The 23948-nt window shown below is 47.7% G+C and overlaps 1 protein-coding gene across 1 annotated transcript; it reads right to left on the bottom strand.

The window, feature by feature from the left end:
• Positions 1-22103: 22103 nt before the first annotated feature.
• CCNQ (cyclin Q) lies at positions 22104-23401 on the bottom strand. Its single transcript, XM_084750406.1, has one exon. It carries the CDS (start codon positions 23310-23312, stop codon positions 22560-22562), a length of 753 nt encoding a protein of 250 aa, XP_084606532.1. The 5' UTR covers positions 23313-23401; the 3' UTR covers positions 22104-22559.
• Between the last annotated feature and the right edge of the window lie 547 nt (positions 23402-23948).

Raw genomic sequence — 23948 nt, forward strand, 5'->3', positions numbered from 1 at the left:
TAAGCTCTTTGGGCAATCCTGAACTCTTTTCCTCTCCCGTCCCTGAGAGCACTCCCACGTACTTCACGGCAACACTGACTCTGAACTTTGACACACAGGTCTTCACCGAAGGACCCAACCCTTAAATCTGTGCATCCGAAACTCACTGCTTTAGAAAACACAAGAAATCCACAAGGCTGCCTGAGATGCTGCTCCATCAGGCAGGTCTTTACCTCTATTTTTGTTTCAGAACCACCCACCTAGCTGAGGCATTCTTTCTCAGGAAAGGCATTTAACACCAGAGTTCTCACCCACTCCAGAGTGGGAAAGGAGAGGACGGTGGATGCAGGAGCTCGAAGGCAAAAAAAAAAAAAGGAGTAGTTTCACCGGCTGGGTGATTCTCTGCTTCCACTAATGTCTTTGCACCAGAATAGACTGACCCTCAGGGTTTTGGAAAGTAAAAAAGGTGAGTTCGTAGTCTCTCCTTCAGTGGTAGAGGAGAAAATCCTTTTTACTAGAGGCCAAAGCCCCCAGCTCCTTTGGAACCGGGGTGGGGAGGTGGGGGGGTGGGGAGGTGGGGGAGTTGGGGGGTGGGAGGTGAGCAGAGGGCAATGCCCGTTTCAAGTCCTACAAGGCAGAACCTGCCAGTAGACAGGATCCTGTCCCATGGGAGCTCTGGAATCCAAGAGGGAAAGGGAAAAGTATTACTATTAGAATCCTGCCCTCTCTGGCTTGGCCACACATGCCTTTTAAAATCTGTTTTACATTAGTTTTTTTTGAGTGGCTTTTAATAGTGGGATTAGTTTACCTTTACTTTGTGTGACTTGCTCAGGGTAGTTAGCGTTAGGTCTCAAAGAAACCCGAGACAAATGGGTAATGGCGGTGCTTATTAACATATCAAAGGTGGCTCTGGCCAGCGTTCCCAGAACTCCTCAGGATTCGTGGCTCCTCCCAGCACTCCTGACCCCGCCCCCTACACTAAGTCTCACCAGTCTAGGAGCTAGGCTTCCCTTCCCGTCCCCCAGCTTCTGGTCCCTCTATAAAAGCCATCTTGGCCACGCGCTCTCCTGGCTCTTAGTTTTTCTCTTGGCTCCAGGTTCTTCTATCCCCCACCCCCACCCCACCCCCACCCCACCGCACCCCCACCCCACCCCCACCCCACCCCCACCCCACCCCCACCCCGCCTCCCATTTTTCTCTTCCTCTCTCGCTTTAACCCCTCTCCTCTCATGGCCCAGTTCAGTCTGGACTCTTCCATATACCTCTGGTGGTATTCTTCCCTCATATCTATAATAAAACTTTCCCAACTGTACCTAGGAGTGGTCATGGCCTCATTGCCAGTGAGTCAGAGGCCCACTTGTGGGAGTCAGTTGTCACCTTCCACCTTGTGGCTCCTGGGAGAACAACCTCAGCCCACTGAGCTCAGCCACTGAGCTTGAAGGCAAGTACCTGTCGCAGGATGTTTGCTCTCAGTGTGATCCATGGGATTGGGAACTGTAAAGACATATCTTCCATCCCATTGTGATCCCTGAGATGGAACTGTAAATCCCTGTTTCTTGTGGCTGAGCTCTGACACATCTTTAATCCAAGAGCTTTTTATACACAGTATTTTATAAAGTTAACGCTATATCAAGAGTTGGAGCAAGAAACCAGCTGACAGGGATTAAAGAGTAGGAGGGACTTTGGGTTGAGGGATATTTAAGACATCTTGTAGAAGGGGGTATTTGGTGCTTTTAGCTTTTGGCTCTTACCTCCCTAGCTCTTGAGCTCCTCAGCCCATTGGCCTTTGGCTTTTTGAGCCTTGAGCTAGCTGGCCTTAGATTTTTGGCCTTTTTCTCTTGGGCTGTCAGCTGAGCTGGTGAGCCTTTTGGGCCTTTTCCATTGGGACGTGAGCTGAAGAGGAAGGTCGGCTGGGTGCTCTCTCTGCCTCTCTCAGCTAGCAGGTTTTTCACCACAGCCTCTGGCTCCTGTGTCTTTATTGGTAAAATAGAATGATCAGAGATTTTCAATTAAAACAACAATTGCCTTTACCCACTGTGCCATCTTGTCTACCCAATCAGTGGAATTTTAGAAAGATGCTTCTGAGCAATCTACCAGGGTCTGCCTGGTGATGTTTAAAAACTGGCTTTGTCCCAGCCCTTCTGTCTCCAAGCAAAGAGCGTACTAAGAGCATCATTTCACTAGGCAGCCAAGTCAACACAGACTGGAATGAGTGAGTGAGTGCTTTAGGATCGCAGCTTCCAAGATGCAGCAGCTGATCATTTGGCAGAAAAGCCCGGGCAAGGCAGGCTGCCCCTGAGCCAAGACAAAGTTTCATTCTATAGCGCAGGAGGGTCTGGAACTTGCCATTAATCCTCCTGTCTCCGTCTCTCAAATGCTGAGGGTTACAGATGTGTGTCACCTTGTCTGGCTCTCTCTCCTTTAAAATTGTGGCCTTGGAAGATTCAAGCCTGCCTTTCTCCATGGTGATGATTGACTGGGACTGAGAAGTGACATCTTCCTGGGCCCACAATTCATAGCATTTAGATTATGCTGTTGTACCTAAGACCATCTGATCTTGGTCCTCTTCTTGATGTGCTCTAGGCCTTGCTAAACCCCCAAAACACTCACAGGGGAAGAAATACTAGAAACTTACCCAGGAAAGCCCAAAGGAACTCCACATGCTCAACCTCTGTCTAGTTGTAAGGGAGGCGACTGGGAGGTTCCCTAGAGATAACCTGTTCTCCTGGAAGGTACCAGATGGCGGAGAAGGTCATGGCCACTCAGTAACTTTTGATGCAGAAGTGGCTAGCATCAAATTCTGAAAAATAGGTGTCCCCTGTCCCTATAGCTTTGCCTCTAGTATCATCGGACTAGTGTAGTGGTTTTTAGCTGAGATGAGTGGTGGTTGGAGAGCGTCCCAGGCACATATGCCGTCTTCCGTGATTGAGAACTATTGGCCCAAACAATTTCAAAGCATCCTAAGATCCCTCCAGGGGATGCTGGCTCCTCACTCAGAACTGCGCCTTGGCTCTGAGGATTGTTTATAACAGGCAGGAAGGGAAACCGTGGGCTTATAAGGGCTTCTGAAAACAGTGGCTTCCACACTTGTTGGTGCCTCAGAATGAAAAAAAAAATTTTTTTTTAAAATTCTGATTTTTTTCAGGCTCTGTTACATGCCTATGAATTAGAATATTTTGGGACGGAGAGTCCAGATATTTGTCGTCTTTACATGCCTATCTGGTGATTCTGCTGCAGCCATCCTAAATTCAATCTGTGCTTATAAGTCAACTTCTTCTTCTTCTCCTCCTCCTCCTCCTCTCCTTCTCCTTCTCCTTCTCCTTCTCCTTCTCCTTCTTCTTCTTCTTCTTCTTCTTCCTCTTCTTGAAACAAGGGTTCTCTATATAGCTCTGGCTGTCCTGGAACTCACATTGTAGACAAGGCTGGCCTCGAACTCACAGAGATTCACCTGCCTCTGCTTCCCAAGTACTGGGATTATAGGCATGCACCACCACATCTGACTCTAGTTCAACTTTTGAGAGGCAGCAGCTTGTAGATAGAAGGATGCTCCTGAGCTTTTCACATTCAACCTGGAACCAGCCACCTGAGAATCAGGGCCCGTTTCTGCTATGCCAACAGAGCCTTTTCTTCATTGGAGTTTCCAAAGCTACAAACAGTGGTTTAGCAGCACGGTCCGGTGCTAAAACTGACCTGATTTGGGCCGGGCAGTGGTGGCACACGCCTTTAATCCCAGAACTCGGGAGGCAGAGGCAGGTGGACCGCTGGGAGTTCAAGGCCAGCCTGGTCTACAAAAGCGAGTTTAGGACAGCCAAGGCTACACAGAGAAACCCTGTCTCGGAAAACCTAGGGGCTTGGTGGATACTCGGGTACATGAAAGTTATGCTGAAAGTGCTGGTTCCCCTTCTTAGCCTGCTAGAAGTAGGGTCAGCTAAGTATTCTTAGAGGCTGGCAATTGGAATTTTCCACCACACACCCCAGTACTAGGGTGCTGTGCTCACTGTTGACTAAAGCTAGGGAAGACCTCAAAACAACGTCCTTTCTTTCTTTCTTTCTTTCTTTCTTTCTTTCTTTCTTTTTTGGTTTTTCGAGACAGGGTGTTTCTGTGTAGTCTTTGCTGTTCTAGACTGGCTTTGTAGACCAGGCTGGGCTCGAACTCACAGTGATCCACCTACCTCTGGCTCCCAGGTGCTGGGATTAAAGACATGTGCCACCACACCTGACCCTCTTTCTTTCTTTCTTTCTTTTCTTTCTTGTTGGTTATTGCTTTTGTTTATTTATTTTATACAACTGAGTCTCATGTAGATCAGGCTGGCTTTGAACTTCCTACCTCTGCCTCCCAGGCACACAAGTAATAGGCATGAGCCAGTGTGCCCAGCGCAACCTTGGCTTTTGCCATTTTGGCATTATCAGTTAACGCCAAAGTTAAGTTCTAAGAAGCCAGTTGTTCATCTATATGCTTGTTGCAGGATATTTGATCCCGCTGTGACCTCTGAGATTGAACTGTAAATCCCTGTTTCTTGTGGTTGAGCCCTAACACACCTTTAACCCAAGAACTTTCTGGTTATTGTAAACAGATGATTAAGGTGTGGTTCTGCCAGCCCTAGCACACACCTTTAACCCAAGAGCTTTCTGTACACAGAATTTAATAAAGTTAACCCTAGGCCAAGAGGTGGAGCAGGAAACCAGCTGACAGCAATTAAAGAGTAGGAGGGACTTTGGGTTGAAGGATATTTAAGATGAGTAGAAATAGAAGGAGCTTTTAGCTCTTCATCTCCTCAGCTTCTTGGCCTTTGGCTTTTTGAGCTGTGAGCTAGCAGGACTTTGGCCTTGGGTTTTTTGGCTTTTTCATCCTGGGCTGTCAGCTGAGCTAGTGAGCCTTTTGGACCTTTTCCGTGAGCATGTGAGCTGAGTAGAAGGTCAGCTGGGTGCTTTCTCTGCCTCTCTGAGCTAGCAGGTTTTCACCCCAGCATCTGACTCCTAACTCTTTATTGGTAAAATAGAAAGATCTGGGATTTTCTTAAAAAACAAAAACCAAAAAAAAACAAACAAACAAACAAAAAAAACCCCAACCATATCCTTCAATTAATTGCTCTTAAGCCACAGAAATTATTTCATACCGCCATGGTTGCCATTCTGCTCCATCTGTAGCCAATGCTTGCCACTGGCAGGGAAGGGAGAGAACAGAGCTGCTTAAGCTACATATTCTCAAGATTATTTAAACTACATAGTCTCCCCAAATGTGTCTTTAATCCCCTGGTAATTGGTGAAAAGCTGAGGCAGCTACATAAGCACTTTCCCGAGACAAGAAGAATAAAGCCAAGGAGAATGAAACCATAAAAGACATTAATTCCAATCCAGTAGGGGCTTGTTAAAGAAAAAATTTTTTAAAAGTTACAGTTTGCAAAACACAAATGCTACATCCAAATCTGCTTCTGGGGACAACAATGCAACATGCCCTAAGAACTGAAGTCAGAGAGTTGGGTTTAGAATTTCTCTATCTAGGAATGATAGCACACGCGTCCAGTCCCAGCAGTGGGGATATGACAGTAGGAGGGTCTCTGAGGCTTGCTAGCCAACTAGTCTTCCCCAGTAGGTGAGTTCCAGGGTCAGTGAGAGATCCAGTCTAAAATAGAATAACATGGAAGTGAGGCAGTGGTGGTGCATGACGTCAACCCCAGCACTTGGGAGGCAGAGGCAGGAAGATCTCTGTGAGTTCAAGGCCAGCCTGGTCTACAAAGTGAGTTCCAGGACAGCCAGGACCACACAGAGAAACTCTGTCTCAACAGAACAAAATAAGGCCAGGCGTGGTGGCGCACGCCTTTAATCCCAGCACTTAGGAGAGGCAGAGGCAAGTTTATCTCTGTGAGTTCGACCAGCCTGGTCTACAAACTGAGGCCAGGACAGCCAAGGCTACCCAGAAAGACCCTGTCTCAAAAAAAAAAAAAACAAAACAAAGCAAAGCAAACAAACAAACACACACAGAGGAGGAGGAAGAGGAGGGGGTGGTGGAGAGCAATTGAGAGAGACACCCACCATAGACCTCTGGCCTCTGAATACATAAGTACAAATCTGTACACAAACACATAGCATTCATACATACAGCACACATGCACACATGGGGTGGGAAGAGAGAGTGGTTTTTTTTTTTTACTATTATTATTATCATCATCATCACCACCATTATCATTAATTTGCTCTTTTGAGGCAGGGTGTTTCTGTTTAGCCCTACCTGTCCTAAAACTCACTCTGTAGACCAGGCTGGCCTCAAACTCAGAGATCTGTCTGCCTCTGCCTCCCGACTGCTGCGGTTAAAGACCTGTGCCACCAGGCCTTAATCTAGTTTCTCTTAGAATCATGAACCCCAAGGCACCTTCTGAAATACCACCCGGATAGATTCTGACCCCAGTGCCTAAAGCTGTGGCGAGAAGAAAGGCAGGAAGTCCTGAGCAGAAACACAAGCAGACAGACCAGGTGCTGACAGAATTAAGGAAGGCGTGAGAAAGGAGCTGTCCGTGAATTTGGTGCTGACGGCCCATCCTTTTAACATCACGAGGCAGAAGTGGCAAAGTTAACGATCTTGGGGTCCTGGGAGGGCCTTACCTACTGAATTTATGCAAGCTTAAATGAGAATAAGGATACATATTTATAGTCATCTTCTCGAGCCCACAAGTACTTGCAGCAGAACCCTGACAATCTGAGTTGAATCTTCAGAATCCAAGGTGGAAAGAGCCAGCTGAATTGCTTAAGCTGCTCCTTGACCTCCACATTTCACTTCGTGGCTTGTGCATGTCTGCACCTGAACATGATGATGATGATGAATAAGATTGTAAAAGAAGTCATCTTTTTGCTGGGCATGGTGCCACATGCCTGTAAAGCCTGTAAATTCCAGCACTCTGGCAGGCAGAGGCAAGTGGATCTCTGTGAGTTCGAGGCCAGCTTGGTCTACAAAGCAAATCCAGGACAGCCAAGGGCACACAGAGAAACCTCGTCTCAAAAAAACAAAACCAACCAACCAACCAAAAACAGAAGTTATCTTCTTAATGAGCCTTTTCTTGGCCACCCTTTAAAAAAAAATGGTACCCTCTGCTGGATGTGGTGGCACATGCCTTTATGTTCAGCACTCAGGAGGCAGAACCAAGGACAACCAAGACTGATGCAGATTCTCTGAGCTCAAGGCCAGCCTGGTTTTTTGAGACAGGGTTTCTCATGTAGCCCTGGCTGTCATGGACTCGCTTTGTAGACCAGGCTGGTCTCCAACTCACAGAAATCCACCTGCCTCTGCCTTCTGAGTGCTGGGATTACAGGCTTGTGCTATCACACCTGGCTGAAAAGCCCTGTCTTGGGGCTGGAGAGATGGCTCAGAGGTTAAGAGCATTGGCTGCTCTTCCAAAGGTCCTGAGTTCAATTCCCAGTAACCACATGATGGCTCACAACCATCCATAATGAGATCTGGTGCCCTTTTCTGGCCTCCAGGAGTTATATGCAGGTAGAGCACTGTATATATAATAAGTAAATAAATTTTTAAAAAAGGAAAAAGAGAAGCCCTGTCTTAAAAAACCAGCCAACCAACCAAATAAATAGGACACCTTCCTCAATACCACTATGCCCTCTTCTTGCATCAATTTTCCTTCAATGGCAGTTACCATCACTACCCAGACCATGCATTTTCCCATTGTGTTGGTTTCCACCCAGATATAAGCTGCAGGGCGGTGCAAGTTTTCACTTCCTTCACTGCTATCCCCGAGACTCCAGCTGGGGTGCAGCTCATCTGCGGGAATGATAACCTAGCATGCATAAAACCCTGGATTCACCCCCCCCCAGCACCATATAAAGAAGGTGTGGTGGCACACAACTAGTGTAGTTACACGGGACTCAACTCTCCAAAGTAGGACTTAATACTTTGAGTTTAGCGCCCTATGATGGTCGCCACCTCCGTATTCTTAAGAGTCTAATGTTTGAATCTGTGTCTCATAAGCAAAGTTTGACAGAATAAAAGATAGCGCACATTTGAATGAGAACGGCCCCATTGGCTCATATATTTGAATGCTCGGTCATCAGGGAGTGACACTTCTTTGAGAAGAAATGGGGAGCATGGCCTTGTTGGAGAAAGTGTGTCACTGGCTCTGAGGTTTCAAAAGCCCAAGCTGGGCCCAGTGGCTCACTCTTCCTGCTGCTGCCTGTGGGATCAGGATGTAGAACCCTCTGCTATTTCTTTTTCTTTTTCTTTTTTCTGGAACAAGGTTTCTCTGTGTAGCCTTGGCTGTCCTAGACTTGCTTTGTAGACCAGGCTGGCCTTGAACTCACAGCAATCCACCTGCCTCTACCTTCTGAGAGCTGGGACTAAAGGTGTGTGCCACCACTCCCGGCTTCTCTGCTATTTCTTAAGTACCATGTCTGCCTGCATGCTGCATTCTCCCCACCATGACAATAATGGACCAAGCCTCTGAAACTATAAGGCAGCCCCAATGAAATGGTTTGCTTTATAAGAGTTGCGTGGCCATGGTGCCTCTTCACAGCCATAGAACACTACGCAATGCACCAGGGGCTGGGACCTCAGTTCCCATGTGACCCTGCTTCAACTGTCCTCGTCCACGTGGATTTTCATCTACTTCCTCCCCTGCCCCTACACCTTATACCTCAGAGATGCCCTGCCCATGGGTAGAATCAGAGGCAGGCATATGTGTGCCTTGTAGTCCAAGTCTCTTAGACAGAGCACTGGGGTCCTGAAGGCATATGTGTATGTGTCAATGTCATTGTGGCCTCCAGGATATTACACAATATTAAGCAAAATACCACGAGGAGAGCAGGGAGACTAGATGGAAGGGAAAAGCTTTCTCTTGCTTTTGACTACGGTCCTACATTGTCACAAGTGTACTAAAAGCCATCCTCAAACCATGTAGCCAGCCTTGCAGTGTTCAGTAAGTATCTGTGGCATAGGGGAATGAAAAATATATGTAAAACTCTTAAAAGCGCTTGGCGCGGGTAGGCATTCAGTAGACATTAGCTGTTGTCAGTTGTTGCTGTATTAATGGCCACTTTTCCTCTCAAGTTTAATGTCGGCTTTTCTCCACATTCCGTGATGTTCTTAGCACACATGTTTACGTGGGTCATATCTGTTGGAAAGTCTCTTCGGTTTTCATGCCACTACTCAATGTAGCCACCCTCTCCTCCAGGAAGTCTTCCCTGATACCTCACGGGTCAGATCCTGCCCTCTGTGCTCACCCACCCATCCTCCTGTCTTATGCTTTCCTAAGGTGGGTCTGTAGCTAGGTTTCACCCGAAACCATTGAGCTTCATTTGACGGGTTTTTTTTGAGGCAGTCTGGGGGTCTACTTTGCAAATATGAACTCCCTCAGTAGCCATGAGATCCTTAATTTGAGTAAATACCTTTCCGGTCTCTTCTCCTACTGGAGACAGGTTGATTGTTCTGCGTTAGTCTGTAGCGTTCCAGAAAGAGAGATTTGCCTGCACTGTGGACCCAGATGCCTGTGCTAGTTGAACATAAAACAACATTTATTCTGGAACGGTAATGAAGTCCAGTTAGCTTTTTCAGCCTTGTGTGTGTTTTGGGGTGTGTGTGTGTGTGTGTGTGTGTGTGTGTGTGTGTGTGTACATATGTGTGCTTGCATTTAACCCCTTTGAGCCTCAGAGTCTTCATCCTGTGAAGTGGGAACCCTAGTGTCCATCTGGCAGGCCATCAAGGTGTTTATATAGCTAATGCCATGGGCCTGCTGCCAAGCCTGATGGTCCACACTCACTCCCCAAGACTTACATGGTGGAAGGAAGGCTCCCTCAAGTTGTCTTCTGACTGTCACATGTGCATAAGGGCACATATGTATGTCCATGTACACACATGCACGCGCGCGCGCGCACACACACACACACACACACACACACGTAAAAAAACCATTAAAGCTCACACATGTAATCCCTGCACTCTGGAGATTGAAGCAGGAGGATTGCTATAACTTTGAGACCAGTCTGAACTATAGAGTGAGATTTTGTCCAAAAAACAGAACAAATGAATAATAAATAGGCCAGGGGGCTAGAACCAAAGGTGTGGCTAGGTGGCTTAGACTGCTCAAGACACTAGATTCCATCCCTGGCATCTAGTGTAAAGGGGATGTCACCTCCTATGAGAAGCTCGGCAGATGTTTTCTTCCTGTTCTGTCAGGTGTATTATAAGCTTTGGGCATGGGCTCCTCTCCCCAGCAAGGAATGCCCGGTCCCTGGCTCCAGCCGGTATGACACATTGGTGCTGCCCCCACTGTTAGTCACTGTCTCCCCAGCAGGTCCTCATGACCTCAGAGAGGAAGGGTTGAGGGGGTGGAATCATTGTTTTGGTTCAAGTGTGATAAACAGTGATTGACAGGCCTGAAAAAGAAGCTGTTGAGTAAGGAGAAAAAAAGCCTGTAATTATTCCCCTTAACCTGCCTGTTATCCTGTCTTCTCAACTCAGCTCTGACAACCGCCTTCCTTGCTTCTTCTTTAGCTGTTTAGGAATAAATTATTTTGAAGAAATGTGTTTTCAAATAAATTTGTTAAGGCTAAAATGTTGACGTTTTGGAAATTCTGCATGTTCTGAATCTGAGCTTTTCTACCCCACCCCCCACCCCACCCCACCAAGCGACTGACTTTGCTCTCACCAGGGAAACTCTGACAAGTGGGCTAACCAGCCAGCTCAGGAGGAGGGGATGGCTTCTAGTCTGTCTTTTGTGACTGGGCCCCCTGCAATACCTGGCCCTCCAGTCCTAATGTCCTCATCGGTAAAACACACACATCTTCCTCCCTCTTAGTACAATGGGCGGAAAGGCATTTTGGAAATGTAAAGAATGATTTGTTTGTTTGATGGTCACAATGCCAATCAAGGGGCTGGGGACAAGGCTCTCTTGGTTCAGTGCTTGTGGCACAGGCTCGAGAATCTTAGTCCATCCCCGGCACCCACAGAAAAGGCTGGATGCGGGAGGTGCGAAGCCGCAATCCCAGAGAGGGGTGGGAGACGAAAAGAGCCCTTGGGTTTGCTGGCCGGACAGTCTAGCCTAATCGCCAAACTCCAGATTCAGTCAGAGACCCCGTCTCAACCATCAAGGTAAAGAATAGTAAAGACCTGGACTAGGCGTGGTGGCGCACACCTTTAATCCCAGCACTCAGGAGGCAGAGGCAGGCAGATCGTTGTGAGTTCGAGGCCAGCCTAGTCTACAAAGCAAATCTAGGATAGCCAAAGTTACACAGAGAAACCCTGTCTTGAAAAAAAGAAAAACAAAAAACAAAAAACCAATAAAGACCTGATATTGCTGATATTGCTCTCTGACCTCCACACACATGCACACACATGTATACACACGCACTCATTTTTTTTTTTCGAGACAGGGTTTCTCTGTATAGCCTTGGCTGTCCTGGACTCACTTTGTAGACAAGGCTGGCCTCGAACTCACAGTGATCCACCTGCCTCTGACTCTCCAAGTGCTGGGATCACAGGCATGCACTATGGCATTATTACTCCCAATTTCCCCAGGTTAGGGAATTGAGGCTTATGATATTGATTACTGGGGCATACATAGCAAGCTATAGAGACAAAATTCAAAGCTAGATTTTGATTCAAAAACCCCATGCTTTAAACTGGTGCACTTCCTTCCTGCAAAAGTGCTTTCTTCCTGCCCCTTTGAAAGGAGCTATGTTCCTCGCACAGCTTTTAACTCACTAATCTCATAGGCCAAGCCACCCTGGCAACCACTGCCAATCAATGCTTGTATCTGCCCATTCACTCATCCAGCCTGTAATGAGCACATCATCCTGGTTGCTAGCTGTGTTCTAGGTGTGAGAGTTCCAGAAATAAGCAGGACTTGGCTTATCTCATGAAGGGTCTAGACTAATGGCGGAGACAGACAGGACAACACTTTCAATATAGTTAGGCAAGGGCAACTATAAAAAGCCAGGGTGCGCCGGGCGTGGTGGCGCACGCCTGTAATCCCAGCACTTGGGAGGCAGAGGCAGGGGGACCTCTGTGAATTAGAGGCCAGCCTGGTCTACAAAGAGAGTTCCAGGGTGTTGGGGATTTAGCTCAGTGGTAGAGCGCTTGCCTAACAAGCACAAGGCCCTGGGTTCGGTTCTCAACTCTGGTGAAAAGAAAGAAAGAAAGAAAGAAAGAAAGAAAGAAAGAAAGAAAGAAAGAAAGTTCTAGGACAGCCAGGGCTATTACACAGAGAAACCCTGTCTCAAACAAACAAACCCCCCAAACAACAAAAACCTAAAAAACAAAAGCCAGGGCTCTATGAACGAAGGGATTGCTCACACCGAGGATTCCAGAAAAGGCTTCTCCCTGGTCCCTAAGGAAGACCAAGCAGCTTTCTAGAGGAGTCAGAGAGCCTGCAGGCCAAGGACACAGGGGAACAAGAGGCTGAGGGTGTGAAAGCATATTCAGGAGGTGTCAGGCTGCAGGAAAACAGGGCACCTTTTTTTTTTTTTTTTTTTTTTTTTTGGTCTCTTTTGGTTTTTCAAGGCAGGGTTTCTCTGTGTGGCTTTGGCTGGCCTAGAACTTGCTCTGTAGTCCAGGTTTGTTATAGTTTCTTTTATTTGCCTGATGGAATTGTTGTCTTGGAGGGTTACTGCCTCTAGCTGCTAACCTAGACCTAGTCCTGGAAGTTTCTAGCCTCCATACAATCTAGCCCAGGCCTAGAATATTTTCAGCCTCTGAGACTTACTGCTTAATAAGCTCACCCTTTCTAGTTCTTTCTAAGCTTCGGCTGGCTGGTTCAATTCAGCTGTTCTGGCTCAAACTCTTCGAATTGATTCAATCTGGCTTCTCTAAGCTTCTGAATTTTTGCTTTGTTTGGCCTCAGACTAACTCTAGCAATCTGTTCTAATCTTCTGGCTCCTTCTCATTCTCTGGCTTGTTCTGTCTTCACCTGTGTCCAGCTTATTCTCTCTATAACCTGTCTCCGTAAAACTGTCCTGGTGAAACTGCCTCTCCCCTTTCCTCTCCTCTCCTCTCCTCCCCTCCCCTCCCCTCTCCTCCCCTCCCCTTCCCCTCCCTTCCTGTCCTCTCCCCTCTCTCTCCCCTCTCTGTTCTCATGAAAGCTGGGCAGATCCTATTCTGTCAAATCTTTCTCTGATTCATCACTTTGTCTACATTTCAATTAGACATCACTTTCAAATGTGGCTGCTTCCTTCTACCAACTAAATTTACTTTCATTCCTTGGGATTAAATTTATGTACAGCAGGGCGGTGATGGCACATGCCTTTAATCCCAGTACTTGGGAGACAGAGGCAGGTGGATCACTGTGAGTTCAAAGCCAGCCTGGCCTAAAAAGTGAGTCCAGGACAGACAGTCAAGGCTATACAGAGAGACACTGTGTCAAAAAAAAAAAAAAAGAGCCTGCAGGATGACCTGGATGGTAGTACGTGGCTACCATTCCAGGCTGGCCTCAAACTCACAGCTCTCTGCCTGCCTCTGCCTCCCGAGTGCTGGGATTAAAGGTGTGTTCCACCATGCCTGGCTCCATCTTTGACACTGACTTAGAATTGACCATTCATCTCCTCGGCTGGGACCACTCTCCTCCAATCTCCACCAGGTCCTACTTGGATGAGTGTAGGGGCCTCTTTGCCCGGAAGCCAGAGAGACTCTTCAAAAGAAAAGTCACAAGCCAGGCATAGTGGCCAACATCTTTAATCCCAGCACTGGAGAAGCAGAGGCTGGGGAATCTCTGAATTTGAGGGAAACTTTGTCTACGTAGTAAGTTACAGGACTACCTGAGCTACATAGTGAGTGAGACTCTGTCTCAAAAACAAAAACAAAAAACAAAAAAACAGAAGCAGGAACCTGGAGGCAGGAGCTGATGCAGAGGCCATGGAGGAGTGCTGCTTACCGGCTTGCTCCTCAAGGTTTGCTCAGTGTGCTTTCTTATAGAACCCAGGACCACGGCCCAGGTGTGGCACCACCCACAGTCTGCCTGGCCCTCCCATATCAACCATCGGTCAAGAAAATGAGCCACAGGCTTGTCCACCAGTCAGTCTGGTGGGGCCACATTCTCGACCTCTGTTCCCTCCCTCCGAATGAATCCAGCTTGTGTCAACCTGACACACAACTAGCCAGCACACCGTATAAATGTGGGAGGACAAAACTGACTCCAGAAAGTTCTCCTCTGACCTCTACATGTACACTGTGGCACAGGCCCCGCCCCCAAACTAATAATAAATAAATAAATAGGAACAACACAACACAACAACACAAACCTCCAGTAAGTCATAGAATAAGTGAGGCCCCGGATTTGATGTTCAGCACCACAAAAAGCAAATGTCCAGGAAGCTGGTTTGACCTGGGATTTTGTTGCATGCAACTAGGCAGTAACATTATTATTGACATTAACACATCACGTCTCTTTTGAGTAAATCCGCCCTCCCCTTTAAGGAAACTTGAGTCTGTAACTCACATGAAAAGGTGAGTTGCGAGGACAAGGGACACATTTGATGTGTTCCCTCACAGATAAAGACACTGAGGTCATAGACCTAGAGAATCTGAGCATGCTGGCGCACGCCTGAAGTCCCAGCACTCGGGAGGCAGAGGCAGGCAGATCACTGTGAGTTCGAGACCAGCCTGGTTTACAAAGCGAGTCCAGGACAGTCATGATAACACAGAGAAACCCTGTCTCAAAAAACTAAGGGAAACAAACAAACAAACAAATAAACAAACAAACAAACCTCATCTGTCGAGTTATTGACACTCCCCAAACCTCAGCCTCCCTCTCTTTAAGATGGGCCAGTGATATTTCCCCAAAGCTCTTCTTTCACAGAAATATAGCAAGAATCAAATGTGATTCTCACTGTCTACGTGTAGATATTATACAGAGAAACTGATAGAAATAAACACATTGTATGCATTGTGCGGGGGTCTGGCACACAGAAAGCCCTCAATAAAGGTTAGCTATTATTATGATAATTATCATCACTGCCATCATCATTATAATTAAACTCCTGGGCTTAAGCCCGAAGCCGTCAATTGGAGCCCACAATCCCTGTTGCTAGCAAAGGGACAGCTGCACTTGCCGTGGGTTTATTCTCCAAAGGCTCAGGATTTGGCTGGTGCTGGCAGAGCATTTTAATGCGGCTTGGTGTTTTCATTCCTGTCATTTTGCTGTACCTGCCCCACCCCACCCCTCCAGGTGGCTGAAGCAGAGAAATCTTCCTGAAAATGAAAATAAGGCTATGATGAAGGCCCCTCGTTATTCTCCATGTTCCAGCTGGCTTTCAGGATGTCTTTTGATAAACAGGGGAAGCCTCAGAGTCCTGGGGGTGGGGGTGGGGTGGGGGCGGATCAGAGTACAGTTGTGACCTCTGCAAGTGACAGGTTGGGTGGGTTGGGGTCAGTAGGTAAAGAGGACAGCACAGGGAGGCTTGGCAGGGAACAGCCAGGACAACAGTGCCTTGAGGAAGCGGTAGGTTTTTAATTCATCTAACAGCAAGAAGATTGCCCATCAATTAGAGGCGCAGATATTCAGCAGGCAGCTTAGCAAACTAAAGATTATTTTTAACTGTGCACAGCAGACAGCCGGGCTGTCTCCTCTGGCAGCTCTGTCAATCTCAGCAAATCGGAACTAGAGTCATGGAAGGTGACAGCCGGGGAAGCAGTGGGCCAGGACAGCATCTCTCCCGGGTGTGCAAACAACTTAGAGAAAAGCTTTCCGATGAGGCTGACTGCCCAGTAGGGACCCATCACCAGTGGCAAGAAGTGCCCAGGCATCCCTCCTACCCTGCCCATCACTGATGGAACAATCCTTGGCCTTTCTGATCCATGCGGACTGTCACTTGCTCTCAGTTCTACTTTGGGGAATTTAACGGTCACCTTCAGCATCTCTACTTTGACCTTTGGCCTGCATCTCACTGTCTGTGCTCTGGCTAACACCCTATTTGGCTGGCGTGTCACCGTGAGCAGGTCTTGTGTCATCTATGTTCGCAGTGAGGCATGCTGGTGGCCAGCGTCCCTGCTCTCCTCTCCTCTTTCTCTTTCAGGGTCTGAGCCAGAAAGTGTAGTGTGAACCCTGAGCACTTAAAGTTGCACAAGTACGACAGATGCGCCCAAGCAGGTAGCACAGGTGGGCTACAGCCCAGCTTCTCAGGTGGATCTCTGTGAGTTCGAGGCCAGCCTGGTCTACAAAGCAAGTCTAGGACAGCCAAGGCTACAAAGAGAAACCTTGTCTCGAAAAAACAAAAACAAAAGAAAGAAAATGCACCAAAAAGAATGCACTTCCAGAGGGTCCTAGAAACATACAAGAAGAACATTATGACAGGCAGATCTGGGCCCAGGGGTCCTGCTCAAACTATGGCACCAGCCAAGGACAATACATGCAGTAAACTTCGATCCCCTAACCCAGATCTAGCCAATGGACAGGACATTCTCCACAGTTGAGTGGAGAGTGGGGTCTGACTTTCACATGAACTCTGGTGCCCCATATTTGACCATGTTCCCTGGATGGGGAGGCCTGGTGGCACTCAGAGGAAGGACAGCAGGCTACCAAGAAGAGACTTGATACCCTATGAGCATATACAGGGGGATAAGGTCCTCCTCAATCACAGTCATAGGGGAGGGGAGTAAGGGGAAAATGGGAGGGAGGGAGGGATGGGAGGATACAAGGGATGGGATAACAACTGAGACGTAACACGAATAAATTAATAAAATATATTTTAAAAAAGTATTCACTAAGATAGTATATCTTTGGTATGGTTTTAAAAATTGTCGCTTGTGGGCTGGTGACAGGGTTCAGCAGATAAAGGAAACTTCTTGCCAAGTCTAACAACAGGAGTTCAATCCCCAGGAACCACAGTGAAGGGGGAGGGGGCAAGTTCTGAAAGTTGTCCTCTGACCTCTATGTACACACTATTACACACACACACACACACACACACACACACACACACTGAATAAGTGTTTTAAAAAAACTTAAATTGTTACTTGAACTGCTGACTCGAGTTTCATTTAAGAAAATAGTTAGATGGCTCTGACATCGCAATTAGGACAAAATTCTCAACAATTTCTGAAATGGCCTTAAGCAATATTTTTGCCATTTTGTACCGTGTGGTTTTTGCAAAGTGTTGTTCTCAGCACTGGCAATTATAAAATCAAAGTATCAGTCAACTCTGAGATGTGTTGAAGATGCTCTGTGCCCTGGAGCAGCATCAAATATTCAGCCAAGATGTGATTCTTGTGTAAAAATAAACAAGCGCATTCATCTCATTAGTATGTATTCATCTTTAATAAGTGCTTAAATTATGTGAATACCAAAGAATTGTTTCAAAATAAGTTTCTTTATGATTAATTTCAGCACATGGTTTGTCTATTTATATATTGTTGGTGTGTGTGGTGTGGGTACCAATGCCCATATGTGGGAGGGGAGGTCAGAGGTCAAGAGGTCAATGTCAGGTATCTTCCTCAGTCACTCCCTGTCTTGTTCTGCCTTTTTGAGGCAGACTCTGTTTCTGAAGCTACAGCTGACTGATTCAGGTAGACTGGCTAGCAGGTGAGCGGCCCAGGATCCTCAGTTTATCCCTCCTGGGCACTGAGATCTCAGGTACCACGGTCATGCCTGACTTTTCTATGTCAATGCTGGGGCTAGAATTCTGGTTGTTTTGTTTGTTTGTTTGTTTGTTTGTTTTGTTTGTTTGTTTTTTGAGACAGGTTTCTCTGTGTAGCCTTAGCTGTCCTGGACTCGCTTTGTAGACCAGGCTGGCCTCACCCCTGTATACTTATATATCCATATAGCTGGGATCTGTTTTTCTGGGGTGGGGGGAGGGGGAGGGAAGAGCTGGAGTGGAAAAGGGTTAAGAAGCCCTGATCCACAAATCATGCTGCAGACACACCGCTTCACTGGCTCCGCAAATGTTCCCTTTGGTATTTCCATTACTTCTTCAAGGGCACTTTCTTCTTCTGTCATGGCCTTTAAGGTCACGCAGAAGATAAATATAATTTTCAGAGAGTAATGAAATATATAGTCCTTGTGAAGTCTAGAGGCCACACAAGAGGAAATCTGGTCTCTCAAGCCCATTGATGAAGAGATTTATTTATTATCATTATTATTTGTCTCACTATTACTCTGTGTGTGTGTGTGTGTGTGTGTGTGTGTACATGCCACAGCACATATGTGGCAATGAGAAGATAACTTTATGAAGTTGGCTTTCTCCTTCCACCTCTATTTCAGTTCCAGGGATCTAAGTCAGGTCCTCCGGTTTGCACAGCAAAGCCCTTTTCCAGCTGAGCTAATGCGCCCCCCACCCCTTTTCTCTTTTAAACAGCTAAATTTTGGGATAATTTCTTATACAGACACAGCTAATACAGCATCTTTGCTGTGTGGGTTTGTAATACCCTTTTCTGATTTGGACCTACTCCAAGGGACCCAGTCAGCCTGGTGATTATTAGAATTAGGACCCTGGGGGCGGGGCAGAGGCTGTGGAGGGCACTGGGGTTGGAGGAAAGTGCCTGGAGCAGCAGGAAGTAACTGTGATGACCTCATAGCTCAGAGAACAGCGGCGGTGGTGGAGATCCAGCGGGCTGGAGAATAAAGCGTCTCTGTCACACAAGTCCAGCTGGCCTGAGCAAGTTCTCAGTGACATGCCTGAACTAAAACTGTTAAAGACTGTGGGCTTCCCTTCGCCAAAACTGGAGCACCTAGCAGGTTACAAGGGACAGGAAGAGTGGCAAGGGGGAATTAGGGCAGCCACACTAAGACAGGAAGCTGCTATTAGAATCCAGGGGCTAGCTGGGTGGTGGTGGCACATGCCTTTAGTCCCAGCACTTGGGAGGCAGAGGCAGGCGGATCGCTGTGAGTTCGAGGCTAGCTTGGTCTACTAAGCGAGTCCAGGACAACCAAGACTACACAGAGAAACCCTTTCTGGGATTGGGGGGTAGAATCCAGGGGATTGTGATCTTGAACAGCCTGTTTTACTTTCTGGATAAACTGGGCTTTGCTGTAAAATCACCTCTGAAGGGGTTATTTTGAAGATGCATGGGGTAACGTACGTGAGGCTTGTTATAGAACTCGCGGAAGAGGCGGGTGATAACTGGATGAAACTTTTTGCGGAATGCTTGTAAACGGTTGATTTTGCCACAGTTTCTGGAAGAAGGCCAAGGTGAGGGTCTGCCTGCCTAGATGTTTGTGCTGAGATCCAGGTGAATGGAAGAGGCCAGCAAAGTCCTCTGGAGCAAGGCTGTGGAGACCAAGGCGGTAGGCCTCTCTTCAAAATACAAGACCCATGGGTGTTCCAGAGACTACCTCTAAACAGAATTGGATGCATAGAGAATTTGACTACAAAAGCCCCATTGCCTACTGAAGATGAAGTAAGCCTTCAAGAGACAGCTCGTTCCCTCACAATACATGTGCTGCTGAGGTGAGACCGAGCTACGGCTCAACCCTCATCTGACACTGACACTGGTGCAGATGGCTTATTCCAAGAAGTCAATGAGCAAAAAATAGACAAACGTTCTCGTCTGGGAGTCATGACTCACGGTTCTCCAGAGCATTCTCACAGGAGCAGAACTCAGGCGGGTGGATCCACACCTCACTGATGTCAGCAGTTGCACACTGAGAAGGAGAACACATCAGTCTAACAAGCTCAAAAACCCGAGCATATCAGACAAGCAGTGACACTTCAGAAGTGATGCGAAAGTTTAGTAGAAATCATAGAAAACCCATGATCGACGGGCGTGGTGGCCCATGCCTTTAATCCAAGCACTGGGGAGGCAGAAGCAGGTGGACCTCTGTGAGTTCGAGGCCAGCCTGGTCTACATAGTGAGTCCAGGACAGCCAAGGCTACACAGAGAAACCCTGTCTCGAAACAGAATATAAAAGCACTTGTTGAACCGGAGAGCTACCTCAGTGGCTAAGAGTGCTTGTTGCTCTTGTAAAAGACTTGGGTTTGATTCCTAGCACCTGCATAATGGCTCATAACTACCTGTAATGCCAGTTCCAAGAGATCCAATAGGCACACTTATTGGATGCCTATTGGACTACCTCTAAACATGCATGCAAACAAAATATTCATATACACAAAATAAATCAATAAATGAAAAGAGAGAGATTTTAAAAGGTGTTAGGCATGGGTGTGCAGGAGGCAGAGGCTGGTGGATCTTTGTGAGTTGGAAGCTAGATTGGTCTATATAGGGAGTTTGAAACCACCCACGGCTATGCAGAGAGATCTTTTCGCTGGTTTGCTTGTTTTTGAGACACGGTTTCTCTGTGTAGCCTTGGCTGTCCTAGACTTGATTTGTAGATCAGGCTGGCCTTGAACTCACAGGGATCTGCCTGCCAATGCCCTGAGTGCTGGGATAACAGGCGTGTGCCACTGCACCTGGCTGAGAACTCTTGTTTCAATTTTTTTTTATTTTGTTAAATTTATATATTCACTTTACAGGCAGATCACAGCCATCCCCTTTCCTCCCAGTTTCTCCCTCCTACCCTGTTTTCCCCATCCCCATCCCGGGAGCTTATAGAGATGGAAGCACCAACCAAAGAGCATGCATGGACTGGACCTAGGCCCCCTACACATATGGGTAGTTTGGTCTTCATGTGGGTCCCCTAGTAAGTTGAGTGGGTGCTGTCTATGACATGGACCCTGCTAGGTGTGGCGACGCACGCCTTTAATCCCAGCACTCGAGAGGCAGAGGCAGGTGGATCTCTATGAGTTCGAGGCCAGCCTGGTTTACAAAGTGAGTCCAGGACAGCCAATGTTACACAGAGAAACCCTGACTCGGGAAAAAACAAAACAAAACAAAACCAAGACATGGACTCTGTGCCCGATTTCTATCACTTCCCCCAAACAGGGCGGCCTTGCCTGGCCTCAGTGGATGAGGATGAGCTCAGACCTGAGGCGACTTGATGTGCTGGGGTGAGTTGGCAGGGGCACTTCTTTTCTGAGGGGGAAAAAAATGTAGACCAGGCTGGCTTCGAACTTACAGAGATCCACTTGCCTCTACCTCTTGAGTGCTGGGATTAAAGTCAAACGCCATCACTGTTTTTCCTTTCTTCCTAAAACAGAGTCACAGGAAGCCCAGGATGACCTCAAACTGACAATGAAATTCTGAGCCTCCTGCCTCCACCCTGATTGCTGGGATTATAGGTAAGAATGTACCAGTATGTGCTGGAGTAGTGGTGCACACCTTTAATCCCAGCACTCGGGAGGCAGAGGCAGGCAGATCTCTGTGAGTTCGAGGCCAGCCTGGTCTACAAAAGCGAGTCTAGGACAGCCAAGGCTGTTACACAGAGAAACCCTGTCTCGAGGGGAAAAAAAAGTACCAGCATGTCTGGGGATCAAACCCAGTATCTCATGCGTGCTAGGTGAGCATTCAGGTTGAGCTAAACGTCTAACCTATTTCTTATGCGGTCATCAGGCACTTCTAGCGCCTTTAACTCCTGCTGTGCTTTTATTCACAGGAGCCCAGAGCGGTGCCTGACACATGGTAAGCTTGTGGGGCTTACCACAGGCTGTTGTGAGCACGAAGGGTCAAATGGCTCATGGCTCCCAATGCCGCCTTTCCTTGCTCTTGTTTCTTGTTTGCTAAGTTTGAGGTGGGGTCTCACTGGGTAGCCCAGGCTGGCCTGGAAGCCAGGATCCTTCTGCCTTCACCATGTTCAGCCCTGCCCCCCGCCCCCCTCGGCCTTCAAAAGACTGAGTACTCTGTTCCTGGTGCTGTCAGCCAGGGCAAAGGAGGCAGCTCTAGCACAACTGGCTCATGCTCACGGAAAGTCCACTGTGGCAAAACCTATGAAGACGGTTGCTCTTCTAAATAGACACCTGTGAAGACAGGCGAGACCTCCACATAGGTTCATAACCATGGGCGGGGCCCAGGGATAACTGTTGAGAAAGCAAAGAGCTGGAACAAAAGACAAAAATTCTTAGTCATTATTATGCATTTTAAACCCCCTCAACTAATGAACACTTTGTCTGCCTACCTTTGTTGTAGAGATTATAGTGCATTTATAATTCTATCTTTTATGCTGCCTTTAGCCATGTTGTCATAAACCCTTTATGGATGTTTAGTGGTTGACGGATGCACCATGTTTCACTAACCATTTCCCTAATATTGACCATTTAGTTTCCAATACTTCCCCTATTGTAACTAAGTAATACCACAAGGCAGGCTTTTGTGCATTAAACTTTCCCCATATTTTATTTGCATAGTCTTTATTATACAAAATAAGATTCTGTGTTGCACATTCATACATCTCCAAATCCGTTTTTGTTTTTTTTTTTAAGTCCCAAGGGTGCAGTCCTATTCTTTAACTGTTGGTGACCTCCTGTCCTGACACAACTGTTTTGATGGTCCATGCCTCAAATGCAGCATCTTCTCAAAGGGCAAAAGCTGATGCAGCCACTTCTAGGAAGCTGAGTATGTCCTGCCCACATAGTGGCTCTTGGCATTATCTGAACAAAGGTTGCTGGGGACGAAAACGACAGCATGTCACTGCAGTCACCAGTGACGTCCCTCTGCCAGCAAATCCAGTCCTCCAGTGGGAAGCCCGCCATCACAGCAACTGGGTACCAGGATACCCTGGCTGCAGATCATCCCGGGTCTTTGGTCAGGCCTCTGCCAGGGCCTTAGGGGATCTCTGTATCCATAGTATAAATCTGAATGAGGTCAGACACAATATCGTCAATGATCGGCTTGGTAAGGTCGTCACTAAATACCTGCCACCAAGGCTTCTCAGCCTCACCCTCTGCAGGCACCTCGACTCCATAGACCTGTAGAGCCAGGTAGAGCACTGCCACGGCGAGGTGCTGAGCCTGGAAGCGGAGGCACAGTCCCCCATGGTAGCTATCTCGTAGGAGGGCCCAGGCTGTGACAGAGATGGGGGTTCGCTGCCAGCTGTAACGATTCAGCCAGTTCTTGAGGGAAATCAAGTAGTGCAGGAGGTACTTGTGTGGATGCTGGAAAGAGACCTGGAAGCGCAGAACTCGTAGCATCAGGAGCTCACACTGTACAATGCTATCTCGCAGCTCCCAGAAACGGGAATCCAGCTCCAACGGCTCGCTGCCCGGGTTAAAGTACCTGTGCGACACGTTGATGATGTCACGAGTACGCAAATGTTGCTCCTCCACTTTGCCGGCCAAGTAAATGGAAGACATGGCGACCAGGTAGAGGTCGTAAGCGTCCAGGTTGATCTCGCAGAAGAACTTATGGTAAATGGTGCACGCGGTGGCGATGGGGATGGACTGCATGCCTAGCTTGACGCCTGCCTCCATGATAAACCGGGTTACTCGGAAGTGCACCCTCGCTTCAGGAACCGGCCTCTCCTCGGCTCGCGGCGCCGCAGTCCCTCTTCCACAGCTGTCGGGCCGAACAGCCTCCATGAGGCCCAGCAGGCCGCCCCGGAAGGAGAAGCGCTCCGGCGCGCCGAGGCCGGCTCCGGGGGTCCTCGCGGAGGGGGCGTGGCCGCTTGCCGACACGCCCCCTCCCGCCCTGCCGCCACACCCACCCTGCCCGGCTTTTCTCCTAGATTCAAGATGCTATCTCAGGAGAAGCTTGCTGGAGCGGAGGAAGTGCTATTTTTAAGACATCTGAGAAGAGAACCACTTCTAATTTGGGGGACTTTCTCACTGTTCCTGAGAATCCAGGCTCTGGGCAGGCTGAGGGCCAACTCTCGCCCCGGCATTCGCCTCTGTGACCTTGGGAACCTTGCTTGACCCTCCATGTCTCAGTTCCTTAGGTGCAAAGTTGATCTGGTTGGCTGTCTCCTCCTCACGGAGCTCTTGTGAAAAATGAGAGTTCCAGCACTCAGGGAGGCAAAGGCAGGTGTGATTTCGAGCCCGGCTGAGTCTAGAGTTCCCAGACAGCCAAGGCTACACAGCTAAACCCTGTCAAAAAAGAACGAGTGATGTACCCATACTATTATTACATTGTTTTATTATTATTATTATTATTATTATTATTATTATTATTATTATTATTATTATTATTATTATTTTGGTTTTTCGAGATGAGGTTTC

Source organism: Acomys minous (assembly GCF_964271855.1).
Source record: "Acomys minous genome assembly, chromosome: 12".
Lineage (NCBI taxonomy): Eukaryota > Metazoa > Chordata > Mammalia > Rodentia > Muridae > Acomys > Acomys minous.

Bases quoted from the DNA above. Each gene is read 5' to 3' on its own strand.
- CCNQ (XM_084750406.1), bottom strand. From the start codon at position 23,312: ATGGAGGCTGTTCGGCCCGACAGCTGTGGAAGAGGGACTGCGGCGCCG.